Below are 20,561 nucleotides of genomic sequence, written 5' to 3' on the forward strand. Positions count from 1 at the left end.
CTCTTGTAATAGTAACTGCACCCACTTCTCTTCCTTCACACACTACAACATCAGGCATACTGCTAGTGTCTTCCACAGTGAAGACTGATGCAAAATACTCATTTAGTTCATCAGCCATCTCCTTGTCCCCCATTATTATTTCTCCTGCCTCATCTTCTAGCGGTCCTATATCCAATCTCATCTCTCTTTTATTTTTAACATACTTGAAAAAACCTCTACTATCCACTTTGATATTATTTGCTAGCTTGCATTCATATTTCATCTTTTCCCTTCTAATTAATTTTTTTAGTTGCTCTCTCTAGGTTTTTAAAAGCTTCCCAATCATCTATCTACTATCACGTCTGTATTCTGGAGCATTGAGCTGCCAGTCCTGCCCTTCTCTCAGCCATGTTTCTGTTATGGCTGTAACATCCCAGTCCACAGAGCCAATCCACATTCTGAGCTCACTCACGTTACCTCTTAATGCTCATGCTGTGAATTAAATGCAGTTTGACTGAGTATTCTTTTCTTTCCCTTCATCCTGATATCCTGAATACAAAACTTGCTCTTGCAGATTACTGCTTTATCCCGTGTGTTGTTCCTGCTCAGAGTTCCATCCCACCCCCAAATGTTCTTGCAAGGATATTGGCCCCTCTCTGGTTCAAGTGTAACCTGTCCCTCTTGTACAGGTTGATTCCGTCCCCAGAAGAGATCCCAAGAACCTGAACCTCTCCCCCTGCTCCGGCACCTCAGCCACGAATTCATCCGGCCTATCTTTCTATTTCTGACCTTGCTTGTTGTCCCAAATTATAAATATCAGCATGCCATGTATGTTCTTCTCCACAATATCAACCGATGTTCCTTCTTAGAGATCTATGAACTTGGAGCTATGGTTAACTTCCACCCTGCCCTTAAATTCACTTTGTCCATTTCTGACACATCTCTCTCTCTCTCTCTCCTTTCTTGATCTTTGTCTCCATGTCTGGGGATAAGCTGTCTATTGTTATCTTTTGTAAACCTACTGAATCCCACAGCTATCTTGACTGTACCTCCTCCCAACCTCTCTCCTGTAAAAATGCCATTCCCTTCCATCAGTTCCTTTGTGTCTGTGTGGTGAGGCTTTCTTTTCTGGGAAATCAGAAATGTCCTACTTCTTCAAGGAACAGCGTTTCCCTTCCTCCACTATTGACGCTTCCCTCAATCGCATCTCCTCCATTCACAGGCATCTGCCCTCCACACATCATTCCGGTGCCTTAACACTGACCGAGTTCCTCTTGACTTCACCTACCACCCACGGGACTCTGCATCCCTAACACTGACCGAGTTCCTCTTGTCTTCACCTACCACCCACGGGACTCTGCATCCAGCACATCATTCTCTGTACCATCCACCATCCCGGTGGCCAACCATTTTAGTTCCAGTCTCCCTTCTGACTTGTCAGTCCATGGTCTCCTCTATTGCCATGATGAAGCAACTCTCAGGTTGGAGGAGCAACACCTCATATTCCATCTGGTAGCCTCCAACTTGATGGCGTGAATATTGATTTTTCCAACTTCCAGTAATTTTTCTCCCTCCCGTCCCTTCTTCTTCTATTTGCCACTGTGTTCCCCTCTCCTCACCTGCCTATTACCCCTCTTCTTTCCCTTTCTGGAGATGGAGTTCAACCCAGATAAGTGTGAGGTGGTTCATTTTTGTAGGTCAAATATGATGGCAGAATATAGCATTAATGGCAAGACTCTGGGTCTCCATTTGGCAGCGTACGGAGTAAGACTTCTTTTGTCTCAGCTCCATCTTTCATAACTTACTTTCCACTGCTAGATCCATTTGAAGTTTGAAGATTTATTATATTTGCTGAAGGATTTTATGATTAATTAAGATGGCTGGAACCGAATTACGTAGTGGCAAAACCCTTTCTGAGCCGCAACAAACAGAGAAATCAGAGGAAGTTTCTACTTCAGAAAGAATGTTTTCTTCAGTGGAAGCTATTAATGTGAAGATCGGTACGCTGGATACCAAAATGGATAAATTGACGAAAGCTAATGAATTGCTTGAAAAAACCAACATCGCTATTCAGGAGTCTTTGAAGAATTTGGAAGATCGATAACAGCCGCTTAAGCAGAGTACTCACAGAATTGAAAGGGAATTTGAATTAATGGATCAATCTATTAAGGAACAGGATTTGATGATGTCTCTTGTGGAAAAGAAAATTAATGAGGATACTTCAGAATTATAAGGAATTAAGAAGAAAACAATTGAATTGGAAAGCAGAAATCGCAGGATGAATCTACATATACTAGGTTTGCCTGAAAATACGGAAACCGGTGAGCTACTAAAGTTTTATTTGAACATGTTATATTCACTTTCTTGTGACATTCTCGAAGCCTGTCCGATATTGGACACAGCCTACTGAATTCGGCGTTTTAAATCATCAGCCAAAATTAAACCACATCCTGTAATTCTTTGTTTGCATTATTTTACAACCAAAGAAGCTATTCTTCCGAATACAAGGAAAAGGGATAAACTAATCAATAATGAAGTTCAGATTCGTATAGTGGAAGGTTTTGCCCCAGAGATTTATGCCGAAAGAATTAAATATCGGGAAGTGATGGCGGAATTTTTAAATGAGCTGTTGCCCGTCTGATGAGTACTCCACCCAATGCTCGTCCAAAACGAATTGACTCTCCAGAAGATGGTTGAAAATTTATAAAAGAATTTAAGTCCACTTCGGAAGCAATTTGAACAGTTGATCCTTAACTGGGAGTGGTTTGTAACACCGTTGATGAAAGTCCGCTTTTCGTCTTATCTATGTTTAGATACAGACTTGGTTAACTTACTTAGATCTGTTGCTGTTTGCTTTAACAGTTAATGTAGTTCTGAATTTAACACATATATATTTACTTATTTTTCTTTGATTTGTAAGTCTTTAATATTAGTTGTAGTATATATTAGTTGATGGGATTCATCTTTTTTTTGAAAACATGGCTGTGTATATTAAGCGGATTTAAGATGGCCGTTGTTAATTCGGTCTTAACTACTGTTAGACATAATATGAAAATATTTGGAATTTGTTTACTTCTTTATGTATTCTTTGTTATGTCTTTTTTGTGGTGGTGAATTTTACTTTGTAAACGGAGCTGCCAACTGGAGACGGGTTAAGGGTCAATAGATTAGCATGTTGTTCGCCTATTGGACGATTTCTGGGCTTTTGGGGGAGGTGGGTGGGTCTATTAGGTTAGTTTTTTTCTCGACTGGGCAGTCCTGAGGGGCTTTTCTCTGTCAATCAGCTTGCTTCTCTTTCTGATCGAGTCAAGCTTCACCTTTTCTTCCGATTTATGCTGCGCCTGAGCGTTAGATTACTTTATAAAATTTTTAAATTAAGTTTTAAGTATGGATCTTAATAAAATCAATATAATATCTTGGAATTTAAATGGTATGAAGCAACCTATTACGTGCAGAAAGATTTTTAAGAAATTAAAAACACTTCATGCAGATATTATTTCTGTGGAGGAGACACACATCTGTAGACAAGATGAAAATCGCTTTTTTAAATTTTGGAAGGGACCCTTATTTCATTCTTTATCAGTAAACAAAATAAGAGGGGTACCTATTTTTATTAATTCTAAAATCCCTTTTGTTCATTTTAATACTGTTACTGATTTAATTGGAAGATATTTAATTCTTACTGGTTTGTTGTGTGGTCAAAAGGTGGCTTTGGTATGTGTATACGCACCTAGTACAGACAACCCTGAATTTTTTAAGAAGCTATTTTCTGTACTGCCGAATTTAAATGAATATAAGTTGATTATGGGCGGTAACTTTAACTGCTGTCTTAACCCGTTGATTGACAGATCGTCCACCAATCCGTCACTTCCTAATAAAGCTGCGACTTGTATTAATTCTTTTTTATTAGAATATGGTCTGGTCGATATTTGGAGATTTAAATTTCCTAAAGATTTTTCTTTTATTTCACATGTATACTATAAATATTCTAGAATTGATTATTTTTTCTCGGATACACGATTGGTGTCCTCTGTTGTTGAGTGTGCCTATGATGTGATTGCGTTGTCAGATCATGCACCTATGAAACTAACTTTGGAACTCTCTGATAATATTCACATACCTCAGCTGAGATTTAATATTTCATTGTTGCAAGATTCAACTTTTGTAAATTTTATTAAAGAACAAATTTCTCTGTTTTTGAATTGAATACAACTGAGGAAATGTCAAATTTGGTTATTTGGGATACGATGAAATCTTTTCTTCGGGGACAGATAATTTCATATTCAGTAGGTTCAAGAAGGAAAACTAAGGCAGAACTTTTGCTGGTCACTAATAGGATTAAAGAAATAGATAAACTCTATTCAGTAACGCCTAGTGAAGATCTCTTTAACGAAAGGGTGGAACTCCAAGCACAACATGACTTGCTTTTGACTTTTCCCATTGAACAGCAACTTTTTAAATCCAAAAGCCAATTTTATATACACTGAAACAAATCAGGCAAATTATTAGCTGGACAGTTAAAAGCAAGTATGGCTAGAAGACAGATCCTGAAAATAAGAAGACATGATAGAACTGTAACGGTAGATCCTTATGAAATTAATAAGATATTTATGGATTTCTACTCTAACCTTTATGAATCTGAATTTTCAGATAATATTACTTTTAAGAATAGTTTTTTGCAAAAAGTGAATATACCTAAAATCTCTACTCAAGATATGAATACATGAGATGCACCTATTAAACAAGAGGAAATAGCAAGGGCTATATCCTCTCTCCAATCAGCTAAGGCTCTGTGACCGGATGGATATACAGTGGAATTTTATAAGACTTTTACTGATATACCTCATTTATATCAAAGGTTCACTGACTCTATATCCTCTGGGACTCTCCCAAACACTTTCTATGAAGCTTCAATCTCTTTAATTCCTAAAAAAGGTAAAGATTTATCTGAATGCGCCTCTTAGAGACCAATTTCTCTATTGAATGTGGATTTTAATATCCTCTCTAAGATTTTGGCTAATAGACTTGAGAAAATCTTACCTACTGTCATTTCCAATGACCAAACTGGATTTATTAAAAACAGATATTCACATTTTAATATTTGAAGATTATTAAATATTATTCACTCTTCTCCATCTAAAGAATCTGAATGTGTTGTTTCTCTTGATGCAGAGAAAGCTTTTGATAGGGTGGAGTGGTCTTACTTATTTGAGGTTTTGGAAAGATTTAATCTGGGCCCAGGATTTATTTCTGGATTAAATTGATCTATCATGCTCCTATGGTTGCTCTTATAACTAACAATCAAAAATCTCCCTATTTTAGATAATATAGGGGTACTGGACAGGGATGCCCTTTTAGCCCTTTATAATTTAACTTGGCTTTAGAACCCCTTGCTATTGTCCTTAGAGATTCTAACACTGTTCAAGGTATTAAGAGAGGGGACAAAGTACACAAGGTTTCATTATATGCAGATGATCTGTTAGTTAATATTTCAGATCCAAGGAAATCTATTCCTTCTATGTGATCTATATTTTCTAAATTCAGTAGTTTTTCTGGGTATAAATTAAATTTACACAAAAGTGAGTTATTTCCTATTAATAATTACTCGGATCCAAATCATCAAATACCTTTTAGTATTGCTAAAATTTACTTTACCTATCTTGGTATTAAAATTACTAAAGCTATGAAGGATCTCTATACATATAATTTTTTTCCATTAATTGGCGACACCAAACAAATGCTTTCTAAATGGTCTCCTATGACATTATCATTAATGGGTTGAATTAATGCTATTAAAATGATAGTTTTACCAAAATTTTTATATATCAGGCAGTTCCTTCTTTTGTTCCTAAAAAGTTCTTGACAGAATAGATTCTATAAATTTATCTTATATTTAGAACAATAAAAATCCTAGATTGAGTAAACCCTTATTGCAGAAATTAAAAAAAGGATGGTGGTATGGCTTTGCCTAACTTTAGAATGCACTATAGGGCAATAATATTCGATATATTACTTTTTGGATTCACTATTCAAATATTGTCCTTCGTGGTTGGATCTGGAGGTAAACTCGGTGAAAGGATTCTCTTTGGCCTCTTTACTGGGAGTTTCTCTTCCTTTTTTGTTTTCTAAGATTAGCAGACAAGAATTTAATCCCATTATTAAACATACATTAAGAACTTGGTTTCAGTCTTGTAGGTTTTTTGAGTTAAATAATTTTATTCTTTCTAGTAATATCTATCTCAATTATTTTTTAAATTTTGGATAAGGCCTTTTTAATTTGGAAAACCAAGGGAATAACAACTTTTTCAGATTTGTTTTTCAGGGGACTGTTTAATGTCTTTTTCTCAGTTAGTGGATAAATATGATTTATCAAATGTACATTTCTTTAGATATTTACAAATTAGTAATTTTTTACGTGGTTTGTTACCAAATTACCCTTCTGCTTATCCACCTAATATGACAGATGTTCTCTTTCAGTTTAAACCTTTTCAAAAAGGGTTGATAGCTATAATCTATAAACGGTTATTGAATGATATCTAATGATAAAATTAAACGAATTTGGGAATCGGAATTTCAAGAGTCATTTTCAGATAATCAATAGAGTAAAACTCTTCATTCGGTTAACAACTCATCTATTTGTGCCCGTCATTCCTTGATACAGTTCAAGGTAGTGCACCGGGCTCATATGTCAAAGGATAAACTAGTGCGTATTTTCTCCAATATTAATCCTACTTGTGACAGATGTAATACTGAGCTGGCCACTTTAACTCATATGTATTGGTCTCGTATAAAGCTAGATAACTTTTGGAGAAATGTTTTTAAAACACTATCAAAAGTTTTGGATCTGGATCTACAACCTAATTTGCTTACGGCAATTTTTGGGATTATCCCATCGGAAGCAGGAAATATTCCTCTTTCCGCACAACATATGATAGCCTTTTCGACCTTGCTGGCTAGGAGAGCCATTTTATTGAAGTGGAAGGATTCTGATCCACCTACGGTCTTTTATTGGCTCTCCTCCATTATGTCCTGTTTAAGTTTAGAGAAAATAAGAAGTCGGACATTTGATACATCCTTTAAATTTGAGCAAATATGGCGACCTTTTATCCAATATTTTCATTTAATTTGATTTATTACTCCTTCAATCTTTTTTTCAAAGTTTTAGATTTGATCAGAAAGTCTTTCTTTCTTTTTTGATCGTATCCTCAAAATGGGCCGCCCAGTCCTTTTTTTTTGTTTTTTTAGTGCAGTGGGTTTTTTTCTTTTCATTTAAAACCCAATGTTTTTTTCCTTTCTCTTCATAAACTGGTAAGAGCAGAATTGTTATTTTCATTTTTTTTAATTATATATTTTATGCTAGTTGAACGATATCTATGATTTTGACAATGGTTTGTATTGTTACTGATACATATATATTTGATCTAATTCTCCTCTGGATTGTATTTATGCTTTTTTAAAAAAATCACTAAAAAGATTAATAAAAAAAGACAGAAAGACACTTGGCAGTGTGGAGGTTCAGAGGGATCTTGGGGTCTGAGTCCATAGGACACTCAAAGCTGCTACGCAGGTTGACTCTGTGGTTAAGACTCTGTGAAGGCATACGGTGCATCGGCCTTCATCAATCGTGGGATTGAGTTTAAGAGCTGAGAGGTAATGTTGCAGCTATATAGGACCCTGGTCAGACCTCACTTGGAGTACTGTGCTCAATTCTGGTTGCCTCACTACAGGAAGGACGTGGAAACCATAGGAAGGGTGCAGAGGAGATTTACAAAGATGTTGCCTGGATTGGGGAGCATACCTTATGAGAATAGGTTGAGTGAACTCGGCCTTTTCTCCTTGGAGCGATGGAGGATGAGAGGTGACCTGATAGAGGTGTACAAGATAATGAGAAGCATTGATTGTGCGGATAGTCAGAGGCTTTTTCCCAGGGCTGAAATGGCTAGCACGACAGGGCATAGTTTTAAGGTTCTTGGAAGTAGGTACAGAGGAAATGTCAGGGGTACGTTTTTTTTACGCAGTGAATGGTGAGTGTGTGGAATGGGCTGCCAGTGGTAGTGGTGGAAGCGGAAACGATAGGGCCTTTTAAGAAATTCCTGGATGGATACATGGAGCTTAGAAAAATAGAGGGCTATGGGTAAGCCTAGGTAGTTAAGTGCATGTTCAGCACAGCTTGGTGGGCCCAAGGGTCTGTATTGTACTGTAGGTTTTCTATGTTTCTTCCACATTCCACTCCCTTCTCCTATTTCTTCTCCAGCCCTTTGCCTTTCCTACCCAGCACCTCCCAGCATCGTCCTTCATCCCCCTCCTGCTCCCACCTGGCTTCATGTATTAGCTTCCAGCTTGTTCTCCTTCCCCTTCCCCCTTCCTTGTTCTGGTTCTTCCCCCTTCTTTCCAGTCCTGATTAAAGGTCTCAGCCCGAGACATCGACTGTTTATTAATTTTCATAGTTGCTGCCTGACCTGCTGAGTTCCTCCAGCATCTTGTGTGTCTTGCTATGCACTTGGAATCCTCAGTCTCTCTGTTCAACATTTCTACCATGGACTGCAGATATCCAAGTCCTATTTCAACTCGACAAAATGGATGACCTTGTACTTGTCAGAATTAAGTTCCATTTGCTAATGCTCTACCCAGCTTTTCATCTGACCCATATCCTATTGCAGACTTGGACAACTTTCCTCACCATCCACAACACCACCAATTCTCATTCATCTGTAAACTTACTAATCATACCTCCTAAACTCACAACTAAGTCGTTAATATATATCACAAAGTGCAGAAGTCCTACAACCATTCACTACTGTACATGAGTAGGTGCAGACTTCAAATCAGAAAAAAAACATTCTTCCAACACAACCTCTGCCTTCTGTCATCAAGCTGATTTTGGATCCATTTAGTTGGATTACCTTGGATCCCAGGTGTTTCAGCCTTCTGGATCAGCCTCTCATGTGTGACCATGTCAAATGCTTTACGAAAGTCTGCATGGAGAACATCTTTCACATTGCCTCCAGCAATCTTCTTTGCCATCTCCTCAGATTAGAGAGATACAGTTTTCCTGACTCTAGGCATTACTGACAATCCCTAATCAGATCCTGATCTCTCCAATTATACACAACTCCCATGACTTAAATTCTCTCCAATAATTTCCATGCAGGCACAGATGGAAATCACTCAAATTCAATTCAAAGTTCTGGACTTCCACAATCCAGCAGGAGTCCCAAACCCATCAGCTCACCTGCTAAGAGATCCCAGCACCTCTGTGCAGAACCTCCAACAAAATCCAGCAAAATCTGAGCCAGAACTGTTCCCGACTGACAGCAGCCAGCCAGGACAGATTTGATAACGTGCTGGAGAATTCCCCTCAACTGCTCCCTTTAGAAGCTGAAGTGATGGTGAGATCAGGGAAAGTTTTCACAGTGATTGAGTTCTTTAGAAAATGTTTTGTTTTTGATACTTACTGCAAACTGGAAAGAATCTGGATAATGCTGTCACAAATGTGATTGCTGATACTGTCAATATGATCCAGAGTGGAATGTTGATCTTGCAGCTTTGATCTGAAATGTACAGAAGTGAACCCACTGAGTAAATTAACACTGCTTCTCCACACGCACTCCCAGTTTAAAATACATTTAACACAGTCATATGTCCAACGGCATTCATGAGACGAAGCAACAAGTTAATCAAAACAATGTAAATTTATTACCAAAATATATACTGTATATGTCACCATTTACTAACTTAAGATTCACTTTCTTGCAGGAAATCAAAGTAGAACAGAGAAATACAATAGAAACAATGAAAAACTACACACAAAGGCAGACAAACAATCAAATCGAAAAGATTATTGAACGGTCTCGGCCAGAAATATCGACTATACTCTATTCCATAGATGCTGCCTGGCCTGCTGAGTTCCTCCAGCATTTTGTGTGTCTTGCTTGGATTCCCAGCATCTGCAGACTTTCTCTTGTTCATTCAGATGTATTTGATTTATTAAATGCAAACACAAAACTAAATCCTAGAAAGAGGTAAACATGTGAAACCTGTAATATTCCCCACACACCCAAGATCCAAGGTTATGTTGTCCATAACAGCTACACAGTCAGCACTAATTACACTGCAAAAGGCAAATGCTAACAATACCTTCTCTCTCCTTCACTTGTAATGTACCCCTGGGATTCCTTTTTGCTGTGGACTGTCACTTTAAGGCACAAGAAAGAACTGAGACTAACTTTTGGATTTCTGCTGAGAGAGAGAGGGGCAGAGTCTGCCTTTCAGCTCATGTTTGCACTTTTACAAGGACTGACTACTGCTGTCAGCTTCTGGGTTGCCATGGAGAGAGAGAGAGGTGGAGTTATTTGATGGACAATCGATGTTATGGTGTCTCTGCAGCGTGTTTACTTTTTACAACGACAGTTACAGACACAGAAACACATGCTCAGAGTCAAGATGGATTCGGTTAATGAAAGACACCAGTGAGTGGGTCGCTGGTTTAAACTTTCAGTAACCCAAAAAGGGTGAGTGGAGATCGACCCTGAGTATTGATAAATGACTCTCACAAGCTTTCTGCAACTAGAGCAAGTTTGCAGGAAGAGAAGAGAGGAAAGATAGGTTTGAAACAGAAGAAACCGAGTGTCAAAGAGATCACTGTTTGGACTCTCTCTCTAAGTAGCCCATGAGGGTGAGTTTGATTCCACTCGACTATGAAAGTGTGATTGTCACATAGTTAATCCACAGGAATGAGTTTTCTGGGGAGGGGAGTACCTTTGTGAATACCACTTGTGTGTTACCCTTGTTTTGGTGTGGTAGTTCACTGAAGAAAGGCACCCCTGTGGCAAATCACTGTTGGAGTTATTTCATACGTCACGGAACTGGATAAGTGGCCATCACAGTTGTGTGTTTGGGGTAACCTTGTGTGGAAACTACCTGTGTGTGATAATCCTTGCCTGGGTTAGCAGTTTTACCACTTGAAGACGGTACGTCAGTGATAGACTACTGTTGGTGATAATCCATACGTGGATTCTGTTGGAGACACACAGTTTTGGACACTGGATGAGCTTTGTTGTGCCCACAGAAAGGTGGGTTTTGCAGGATCGATCAGGAGAATCAATCAGTGGCTCTCACAGTGTGGAAAAGGTGTGACCGGTGGGGAGTTATTCGTGTGTCTAATCCTCACCTGGGTTGATAATTCTACCACAGAAGAACGGTCCCCTTGTTGTGGTCACATTCGGTGACTTCTAAAGGATTTCAGAGGACAACAGGAAGAATCGATGGCATCGGCTTACTCGGACAACCACAAAACCTCTCTCTCTGCATCACTACTCAACTCAACACGATGAACTGAACTTAACTTTACTCATCACCGTAAGACTGTATCCATTTACCCCTAGGCTTGAAAAAGCTTGGTCTTTATATTTCCACACTTATATACATATAATCTTTGCTAACCTGTTTGATATATCTGAATTTATATTACTGTATTGCATAGTTACTAATAAATAGCATTAGTTAACAGCAATACCAGACTCCAAAGTGTTTTCTATTTCTGCTGGTTCTTTAACACACTAACTCACCTTCTCTCTCCTCCTCCAACCCTGATAGCCCTTCCCTCGCTCCTCATTCTCCATCAATCAGATAACTCTTTCCCCTTCTCTAACCTCTTTCTGTGATTTATTGCTGCCCTGTTACAATATCATTGGAAACTTGTTTGTGACTGTTTAAAATCCCATCACCGGACTCAACCTGATGAAAAGTTGCAGTCACAACAGATTTGCCACCATCAATTCTCCACTCTGGTCAGTAGCATGCTTTCAGTTCCATCAGGTTCACCTTCGGGAGTTTATCAAGCAGCTTCTGGAAGTCTGGACACACCCTGTATAACCTACAGTGTCTATACTGGGTCAAACCTCCAGCAGGTCTCCCAGTCCCCAGCTGTAGACTGTGGGGCTGAGGACTGCAGGTGCTGGTGTTCCATATAAAGCAGTTCACAATGTACTGACTGAGATACTCATTCCCTTCCTGCACTGAGCACCATAGCCACCATTTTAATGTAATTTAAGAATATTTGTGCACATACCTTTAGACACAATCCAGCAAATGAGGGCAATGAGGATGAAGACAAGAACCACAATGTTACAAATATTCAGTCGCCACCACCACTGCTTGTCATCTAGAGTCCACAGGGAGAAATGAACAACAACATTAGAACTGTTTCAAAACTGAAGTAACAGATCAACACAAACAGTTCTACATACGTTTCAGTGGACAAGTGTTCCAGATAACAGACATGGATTGGGATTGGTCAGGTTGGCTGTGATAATGAATGTCCTAAACATGAAACAATCCCACCAGGTTGGAAAAGGACCAGGTGTCAGAGCAATGCAGTGAGGGAGGTTCAGAGAGTTCACTCCACTGTCAGTGTGTGCAGATCCCTGGACAAACTAAAGACCTTGTGGTTAGTTCTGGAAATATATTGTAGAACCTGGGTATCCATTATCCTCAGGCCGTGAAGATGGAAATGGCAGGAAGACTGCAGTCTCTCTGTGTACAGACTGAGCCAATGAGACGAGACCCCACTGTAAATAAGCTCAGTCGTATTATCCCAGTGGTCAAGTGCTGCAATTGACATGGTCATGCCAGTCAGCCAATCAGGATGGTGGAATTAGGAGAAGGTCCTGGAGAAAGCTGGGTGGAGAGAGATTTGTGACGGACACTGGTGGCGTTCCTGGTCTTTTGGCGGGAGATGGAGAGAGGAGAGGATCGGGAGAGGCAGCTGCAGGATTTGATCCAACGGGAAGGCATGATTCAAAGGAGTCCAAATGGGAAGTTCTACTGGTGATCAGAGATGAGGAGTTGGTGCCGTTGGTAAGGGACACACCCAGAGTTTGGAAAATATGATCTCCAACACTGTGCACATTTCATGGAGAAGACCGTAGGGACATGAACTTGCTTGAGGTACTGGTGTATATGAATGATCTCATAGTGCTCGAGTCCACACTGGAGGAGCACAAGACGAGACTACTGAAGGTGCTAGACCGCCTGAAAACTGAAGGGTTAAAACTGTCACTGGACAATTGCCAGTTCTACAAGATGTCAGTCAATTACGTCGGGCACATAGTGTCTCAGGATGGAATAACTATATATCTGTCCAAGGTCAAGGCAGAGACCACATGGCGAAGGCCCAAGAATTTGAGAACTCTACATGTATTCCATGGATTCTGTGGGTACTACCAGAGATTTGTGAAGGATTACTCCAAAGTAAGCCAGCCTTTGAATCAGCTTCTGTGTGGTTACCCTCCCTTAGGGAATAAAGGGAAGAGAACGAGAGGAGAAGAAGGTAATGTTTATCTTGGAGCCTTTTGGAGAAAGATGGGATGCAAAATATGAAGAGGCCTTTCAGCTGCTGAAGGAGTTGCTGACTAAAGCACCTGTGTTGAGCTTTGCAAAGCCCCAGCTGCCATATGTCCTGCACACCAATGCCAACCCCGAGGGTTTAGGGGGTGTTCTATATCAGGATCAGGGCAAAGGGTTGAGTCCCATTGTTTTCATCAGCTGGAGTCTGTCACCTCTGAACGAAACTACCCTATGCACAAATTGGGTTGTGGTGGATAAGTTAGATGACTATCTATATGGTGCCAAGTCGGAGGTGGGGACAGACAACAATCCTGACCTTGGCGAAGCTGGATTCCACAGGTCACCGTTGGTCAGCAGCATTCTCTGTTTATGATTTCAGCCTGAAATATCGGCTGGGAAGTCAGAACATTGATGTGGAGTCATGGTCCTGACGGTCACATGAGGTGCTGGAAATGGACAGAGGGTGGGAGTGTGTTCCTGCCTCTGGTGTTAAAGCAATGTGCCAGCTTTCCACCACAGGGAAATGAGCAGCAAGGCTGTGGCAGGATAGAGCTGTGGATCATTTGGGAGCTTCCGGTTGTGCCATTCCACAAGCTTATTGCCACTTGACAGCTCTGGATACAAAGCAGTTGCCTGCCTTGAGTCCTGTGGAATTGGCAGTAACCCAGTGAGACAACACTTGTATAGATGTCACTTGGTCATCTGTTGCAGAAGGGGATATGGGCCAAGCTGAAAAGATGAAACACCCTACCATACCCCTACTGATGAGGGAGTTGAGGAACCAGGTTTTATACAGGGTCATGTCTCCTCCAGACAGGACTCAGCATTCCTAGTTGGTTTTGCCTGAGAAGCATCAGAGGATTGTGTTGAAGTCGCTTCATGATGATTCTGGTTACTTGGGGTTTGACAAGACTGTTGGCCAGAAAGAATGACAATCTACAAATCAGTCAATTCAAGGAATCAAGGACAGTGGAATCAGACAGACTATTTGCCTTTGTTCCTGCCCGCATGCTTGGGGATGGAGGCTGCCATTTTGTGAAGACTCTCTATTCTCCATTTTGTGAGTTTGACATGCTGGGCTTGATCAATGTTTTGAATAAGACACAATGATACTTCAGGTAATCTGCTGGACTGGAGATCATTTCCAAATAAGAAGTTATTTGTGAGATGTTCTTTGATTGGATATAACATGCAGTTTCTGAATGTTGGCATTGATGCATGCCTGAAGTGATTCGAGCTCATTGCTGATTGAGAACAAAAAGCCATAAATTATCAACTGTCACTTGATGGGAAGAGGGAATAAACTGGTGCTGGCTTGGAGCACAGCCAATAACAAGGTGTTAAAGAACAGAAACATGACCTGTGGCCAATGACACTGGAATGTGATATTTGAATTGAATAGGAATTGATATAAAAGTGGATGCTTTGTGTGTGCTGGTAGCAGTAACTTTGAAGAACAACCATCGCAGATACAAGCGTGAGCAACCCTATGTGAAAGACGTGGTGAGTGAATCAGGACTATGAGGAACGCCTGGCCAGCGTAAACTCCTTTGCCAGGTAATACCTTTGCTATTCTTTGACTGTTGAGGAAAGTCAGGGGTACTTAGCGGGTGGGCACACAAGTTATTTAGTGTATGAATTCACGTTCTTGTTAGTTTAAACAATAAAGGTACTTGTCAGTAAATACAGATTTCTCTGTGCCTCACTAATCATCCTTACAAGTAATTTTTTTTAACAACAAGACCTACAGATTGGTCCGAGATCTGTTTTATTGGCCCCGAATGAAGCCTGAGGTTGAAGAGTCCTGCATTTGATCTATTTGGAGGAAGTTGGCTGATAACTGGGTGTCTACACTTTACATAGCGGACAGCCAGATGCCAAATGTGCCAGTTTTCCGGGTGAAGCCAGAAGCCGGGAATGGCCCTGTCAACATTCTCCATTGGAATCACCTTTTACCTCCAGGGCAGGAGGTACGTGTTGACTGAAAGCCTGACATGGACCCTACACCTAGTAGGAGAAGAGCAGAGAAGCAATCAGCGGAACGAGCTGAAAAGGACCTAACCACTGAATGCTGTACGGACTCAGAGGATGAGGACGTGGGGTGTGGTAAACGTTACCGTAAGCAAACTCTGAAACTGTTTAGAGGAACAAAGTTGCGGAGAGATCGTTGACTTTTGCAAAGAAAGTAGTTTTAACTTTCCACATATTGACAGATACTCCCACAGTGTAAAAGGACAAGATGGGTTACAGTTTGTCATCTGTGTTCAGGAAAGTTTCCTTAGTCAGTACGTAGAAGTCCCAATGAGAGAATGTGCGGTGCTCAATCTGTTCTTAGGGAATGAGACAGGGCAGGTGATAGAAGTTTGTGTAGGTGAGCACTTTGCATCTAGTGATCACAATGCCATTCGATTCAAAGCAAATTTGCAAAAAGATGGGACTGGTCCACAGGATGTGATTCTAAATTGGAGAAAGGCCAACTTTGATGGTATCAGAAAGGATCTGGCAAGTATGGACTGGAACAGGCTGTTTTCCGGCAAAAGCATAGTTGGTAAGTGGGAGACCTTCAAAAATGAAATTTTGGAAGTGTTAACCTTTTATGTGATTGTCAGAATAAAAGGTAAAGTTAACAGATGTAGGGAATCTTGGTTTTCTAGACATATTGAGGCCTGGTTACAAAAAAAGGAAGTTCATTGCAGGTGTAAACAAGAGAGAAGCTGCAGATGCTGGAAATCCAAGCAACACACACAAAATGCTGGAGGAACTCAGCAGGCCAGGCAGCATCTATGGAAAAAACTACCGTTGACGTTTCATGCCAAGACCCTTTGGCAGGACTGGAGAAAAAGAGATGAGGAGTAGATTTAAAAGGTGGGGGAAGGGGAGATAGAAACACAAGGTGATAGGTGAAACTGGGAGGGGGAGGGATGAAGTAAAGAGCTGGGAAGTTGAGTGGTGAAAGAGATACAGGGCTGGAGAAGGGCGAGTCTGATAGGAGAGACCAGAAGGCCAGGGAAGAACGAAAAGGGGAGAGGAGCACCAGAGGGAGGCGGTGAGCAGGCAAGGAGATAAGGTGAGAGAGGGAAAAGGGGATGGGGAATGGTGAAGGAGAGTGGAGGACATTACCGTAAGTTTGAGATCGATGTTCATGACATCAGGTTGGAGGCTATCCAGACGGAATATAAGGTCTTGTTCCTCCAACCTGAGTGTGGCCTCAACACGACTAGAGGAGGCCATGGATTGATATATCGGAATGGGAATGGGAAGTGGAATTAAATGGACCAGAGGAGGCCATGGATTGGCATATCGGAATGGGAATGGGAAGTGGAATTAAATGGGTGGCCACTGGGAGATCCCACTTCCTCTGGAAGATGGAGCGTAGATGCTCGGTGAAACGGGCTCCCAATCTACGTCTGGTCTCACCGATATAAAGGAGGCCACACCGGGAGCACCGGATACAGTATATCACCCGAACAGACTCACAGGTGAAGTGTCACCTCACCTGGAAAGACTGTTTGGGGCCCTGAATAGTAGTGAGGGAGGAGGGGTAGGGGCAGATGAAGCACTTGTTCCACTTGCAAGGATAAGTGGCAAGAGGGAGATCAGTGGGGAGGGATGAATGGACAAGAGAGTTGCATAGGACCGATCCCTGCGGAAAGCAGAAAATGTGCAGGGGGGGGAGGTGGGAATGATGTTCTTGGTGGTGTGATCCTGTTGGAGATGATGGAAGTTCCAGAGAATTATGCGCTGGACATGGAGGCTGGCGGGGTGGTAGGTGAGGACAAGAGGGACCCTATCCCTGGTAGGGTGGCATGAGGAAGGGGTAAGATGTGCTGAAAAATGTGAGATGGAATTTGATGCAGACAAGTGTGAGGTATTGCACTTTGGTTGGACCATCCAGGGTAGGTCTTACACAGTGAACGGTCGGGCACTGAGGAGTGTGGTAGAACAAAGGGATCTGGGAATACAGGTCCATAATTCATTGAAAGTGGAGTCACAGGTAGATAGGATCAAAAAGAAGTTTTTGGCACATTGACCTTCATAAATCAAAGTGCTGAGTACTGGAGATGGGATGCTATGTTGAAGTTGTATAAGACGTTGGTGAGGACTAATTTGGAGTATTGCGTGCAGTTTTGGTCACCTACCTACAGGAAAGATGTAAACAAGGTTGAAAGAGTGCAAAGGAAATTTACACTCTGAGGGACCTGAGTGACATGGAAAGATTGAACAGGTTAGGATTATGTTCCCTGGAATGTAGAGTATTGAGAGGAGATTTGACAGAGGCACACACAATTATCAGGGGTATAGACAGAGTAAATGCAAACAGGCATTTTCCACTGATGTCGGGTGGGATTATTATCAAGAGTTTACAGGTTAAGGGTGAAAGGTGAAAGTTTAAGGGGAACATGAAAGTCGTCAGAGCAGGGAAGAAGCTGTCAGTACAAGTGGAGCATGCAAGCTCGATTTCAACATTAGAGAGATGTCAGGATGGGTAGACGGATGGTTGGGGGTATGGAGGGCTATGGTGCTGGTGCAGGTCAATGGGAGTTTAAATGGGTTGGCATGGACTAGATGGGCCGACAGGCCTGTTTCTGTGTCATATTTTTCTATGACACTCCCTCCTCAGGGCCACTTCTCCCAAAACCTCCTCTGCAGTCGGATCAGAGCCGATTCCAGAACAACTCCAGACATTCTGTGTCACCACTTCATATCTCAACCTGTCAATCATGAAGGACAATTGCATTCCGGATGCCACAGGAATCCTCAGACTCTGTGGGGATGAGGGTGGGTGTGTGGGAGGAGTTCATTTTGTCAACATGAGTCACTTGGTATTTCTGCTGAAATGCAAATTAGACAATAACAGGTACCTGGAGATCCTTTCCTTATCCAGCACATGAATATAATAGCATATGCTGTAGAAAACACCAGTCCCACCATCGATGTAACGGCAACTCCTACATCCTCTCGTCCGAGGCCTGCAATTAAAAACATTGAATAACTGTATCTGTAACCAGATCAAGGTCATAAGAGGAGAGAATGCTGCCTCTTGAACAGAAGGCTGATGCCCACATGAACTGAAAAACTCAGCTAATTTCCTGTGAAGAGGGACAGCAGTGAACTTCTCCAATTTGACAGCACCTTTCATCACACTCTGTTCAAGAGCAGATCTCTGCCAATGATCTCGTGCAGTCAGTGTTGGAGGGAATGTGGAACGTGGTTTATACTGAGCAAGGCTGAACAAAAAGCAGTGTGACAGAAACCGACAAGCTGATGAGTGATGCTGATTTCATATTTCCTCACGATACAGAGGGACGTCACTGACACTTTGTCAGTTCTCAGAGCAAATCTGATCAACCCCATTCCCAACCACCCCCCTATTTCCCTGCAACCTATTTCTTGTCCGTGCTTCACCTGCTACTTGCTGAGGATTCCCAGCAGATTCAGGTTTTAATTCCAGGAGCAGGTGATTTAGTCCCTCGAACTGTTCATGGCTGACAAATGACCCAGCTCCACATGGCCAGTGTTACAGAGGCTTTGTGGGGACGGGGATTGAGACCAGAACCCCTGGGATCCAGATACAGATCTGGGAAATCTACACCGCACTCACTCAAATGGGAAAACTAAAACAGAGAGAATCAGCAGAGTCACAGGAAGGAATGGAGGGAGGAGGAAAGAAAATCAGCACCGGCAGAATAAATGGTTGTTGTCAGGGTGTTCGGGAGCCCTGAGGGATGAAGGTCAGTAATTAATAGCGGGAGATCCCCCAGTTCAGAGCTGCGATAGTGAAACCAATTGTTACAGGGGTGGCCAAAAACACATGATGCAGTTACCATGCAGTTCCACTAGAGGGGAGTGTTGCACAGGGAATGACATCACGTGTCCCTGACAGGGAAATGATGGGCATGAGGGTGACCAGCACCCACAGTGCCCGGTTACATTTGTACAGTGGGTGTTACTCCTTTTTCACCCCAGGAAAAGGGATTCCCAGTTGGAAAACACTGGAACAAACCAATTTTCTGCAATTAAATTTCCTGCCCCAAGTTTCCCAGTCCCAGATGCCCTCAAGTAGCAGCAGGACTCTCTATCTCCCCGTGATCTTTAATTCAGACCATAAGACCATAAGATATAGGAGCAGAATTAGGCATTTGGCCCATCGAGTCTGCTCTGCCATTTCATCACGGCTGACCCAATTTTCCTCTCAGCCCCAATCTCTGCCTTCTCCCTGTATCCTTTCATGCCCTGACCAATCAAGAATCTATCAACCTTTTCCTTAAATATGCCATACATAAAGATTTGGCCTCTACAGCTGCATGTGGCAAAGAATTCCACAGATTCTGTCTGAAGAAATTCCTCCTCATCTCCGTTCTAAAAGGACTCCCCTCTATTCTGAAACTGTATCCTCTGGTCTTCAACTCTCCCACTATAAGAAATATCTTCTCCATATCCACTACATCAAGGCCTTTCACCATTCGATAGGTTTCAATGAGGTCACCCCTCATCCTTCTGAATTCCAGTGAACACAGGCCTGGAGCCATCAAACGTTCTTCATATGACAAGCTATTCAATCTTGGAATCACTTTCGTGAATCTTCTTTGAATCCTCTCCAGTTTCAGCACATCCTTTCTAGGGTGCCCAAACCTGCTCACAATACTCATCAGTGCTTCATAAGGTTTCAACATTACCTCCTTGTTTTTCTATTCTAGTCCACATGAAATAAATGCTAATATTGTAGTTGCCTTCCTCATCACAGACTCCACCTGCAAATTAACCTTCAGGGAATCCTGCACAAGGACTCTCAAGTCCCATCGCACCTCATTGTTTTGTACTTTCTGTCCATTTTTTGATTCTCTGGATTCTATTTTATCTTCTTATATATGGAAAAATAAGTGTTCTAGACTAAACAAAATTCATCTTCAGAAAGCTAACAAGAATGGAGGGCTAGCTTTATCGAATTTTACGTTTTTATTATAGGGCAGTTAATATATGTAATACTACATTTTGGTTATATTACATTGATTGTGACGATTATCCGATGTGGGTTTCTTTATCTCTGTTGATAAATTTTCGATTAGTTATATTCTTGGATCCTCACTTCCTTTGTCTTTGAGTAAGTTAACTGACAATTTGGTAGTTAAACATACTTTGAGGATATGGGTACAATTCCGAAAATACTTTGGCTCATTGAGATTTTCTCTTTAAGTCCTCTTTTTTCTAATTTTTTTTAAACCTTCCATGACCGA

At 41.4% G+C, this 20,561-nt stretch overlaps 1 protein-coding gene across 3 annotated transcripts in view; it reads right to left on the reverse strand.

The window, feature by feature from the left end:
- The window catches only part of LOC140198142 (uncharacterized), a 188,439-nt gene that overhangs the window by 12,105 nt on the left and 155,773 nt on the right, over positions 1-20,561 (reverse strand). For all 3 annotated transcript variants that reach the window (XM_072259107.1, XM_072259106.1, XM_072259108.1), the window contains 3 exons: positions 18,189-18,296; positions 12,050-12,142; positions 9,435-9,530 (listed from right to left, as the gene is read on the reverse strand). In XM_072259107.1, the coding sequence (XP_072115208.1) occupies positions 9,435-9,530; positions 12,050-12,142; positions 18,189-18,296 (297 nt within the window). The remainder of the gene's footprint in view (positions 1-9,434; positions 9,531-12,049; positions 12,143-18,188; positions 18,297-20,561) is intronic.

Source organism: Mobula birostris, chromosome 5 (assembly GCF_030028105.1).
Source record: "Mobula birostris isolate sMobBir1 chromosome 5, sMobBir1.hap1, whole genome shotgun sequence".
In the NCBI taxonomy this organism is placed as follows: domain Eukaryota; kingdom Metazoa; phylum Chordata; class Chondrichthyes; order Myliobatiformes; family Myliobatidae; genus Mobula; species Mobula birostris.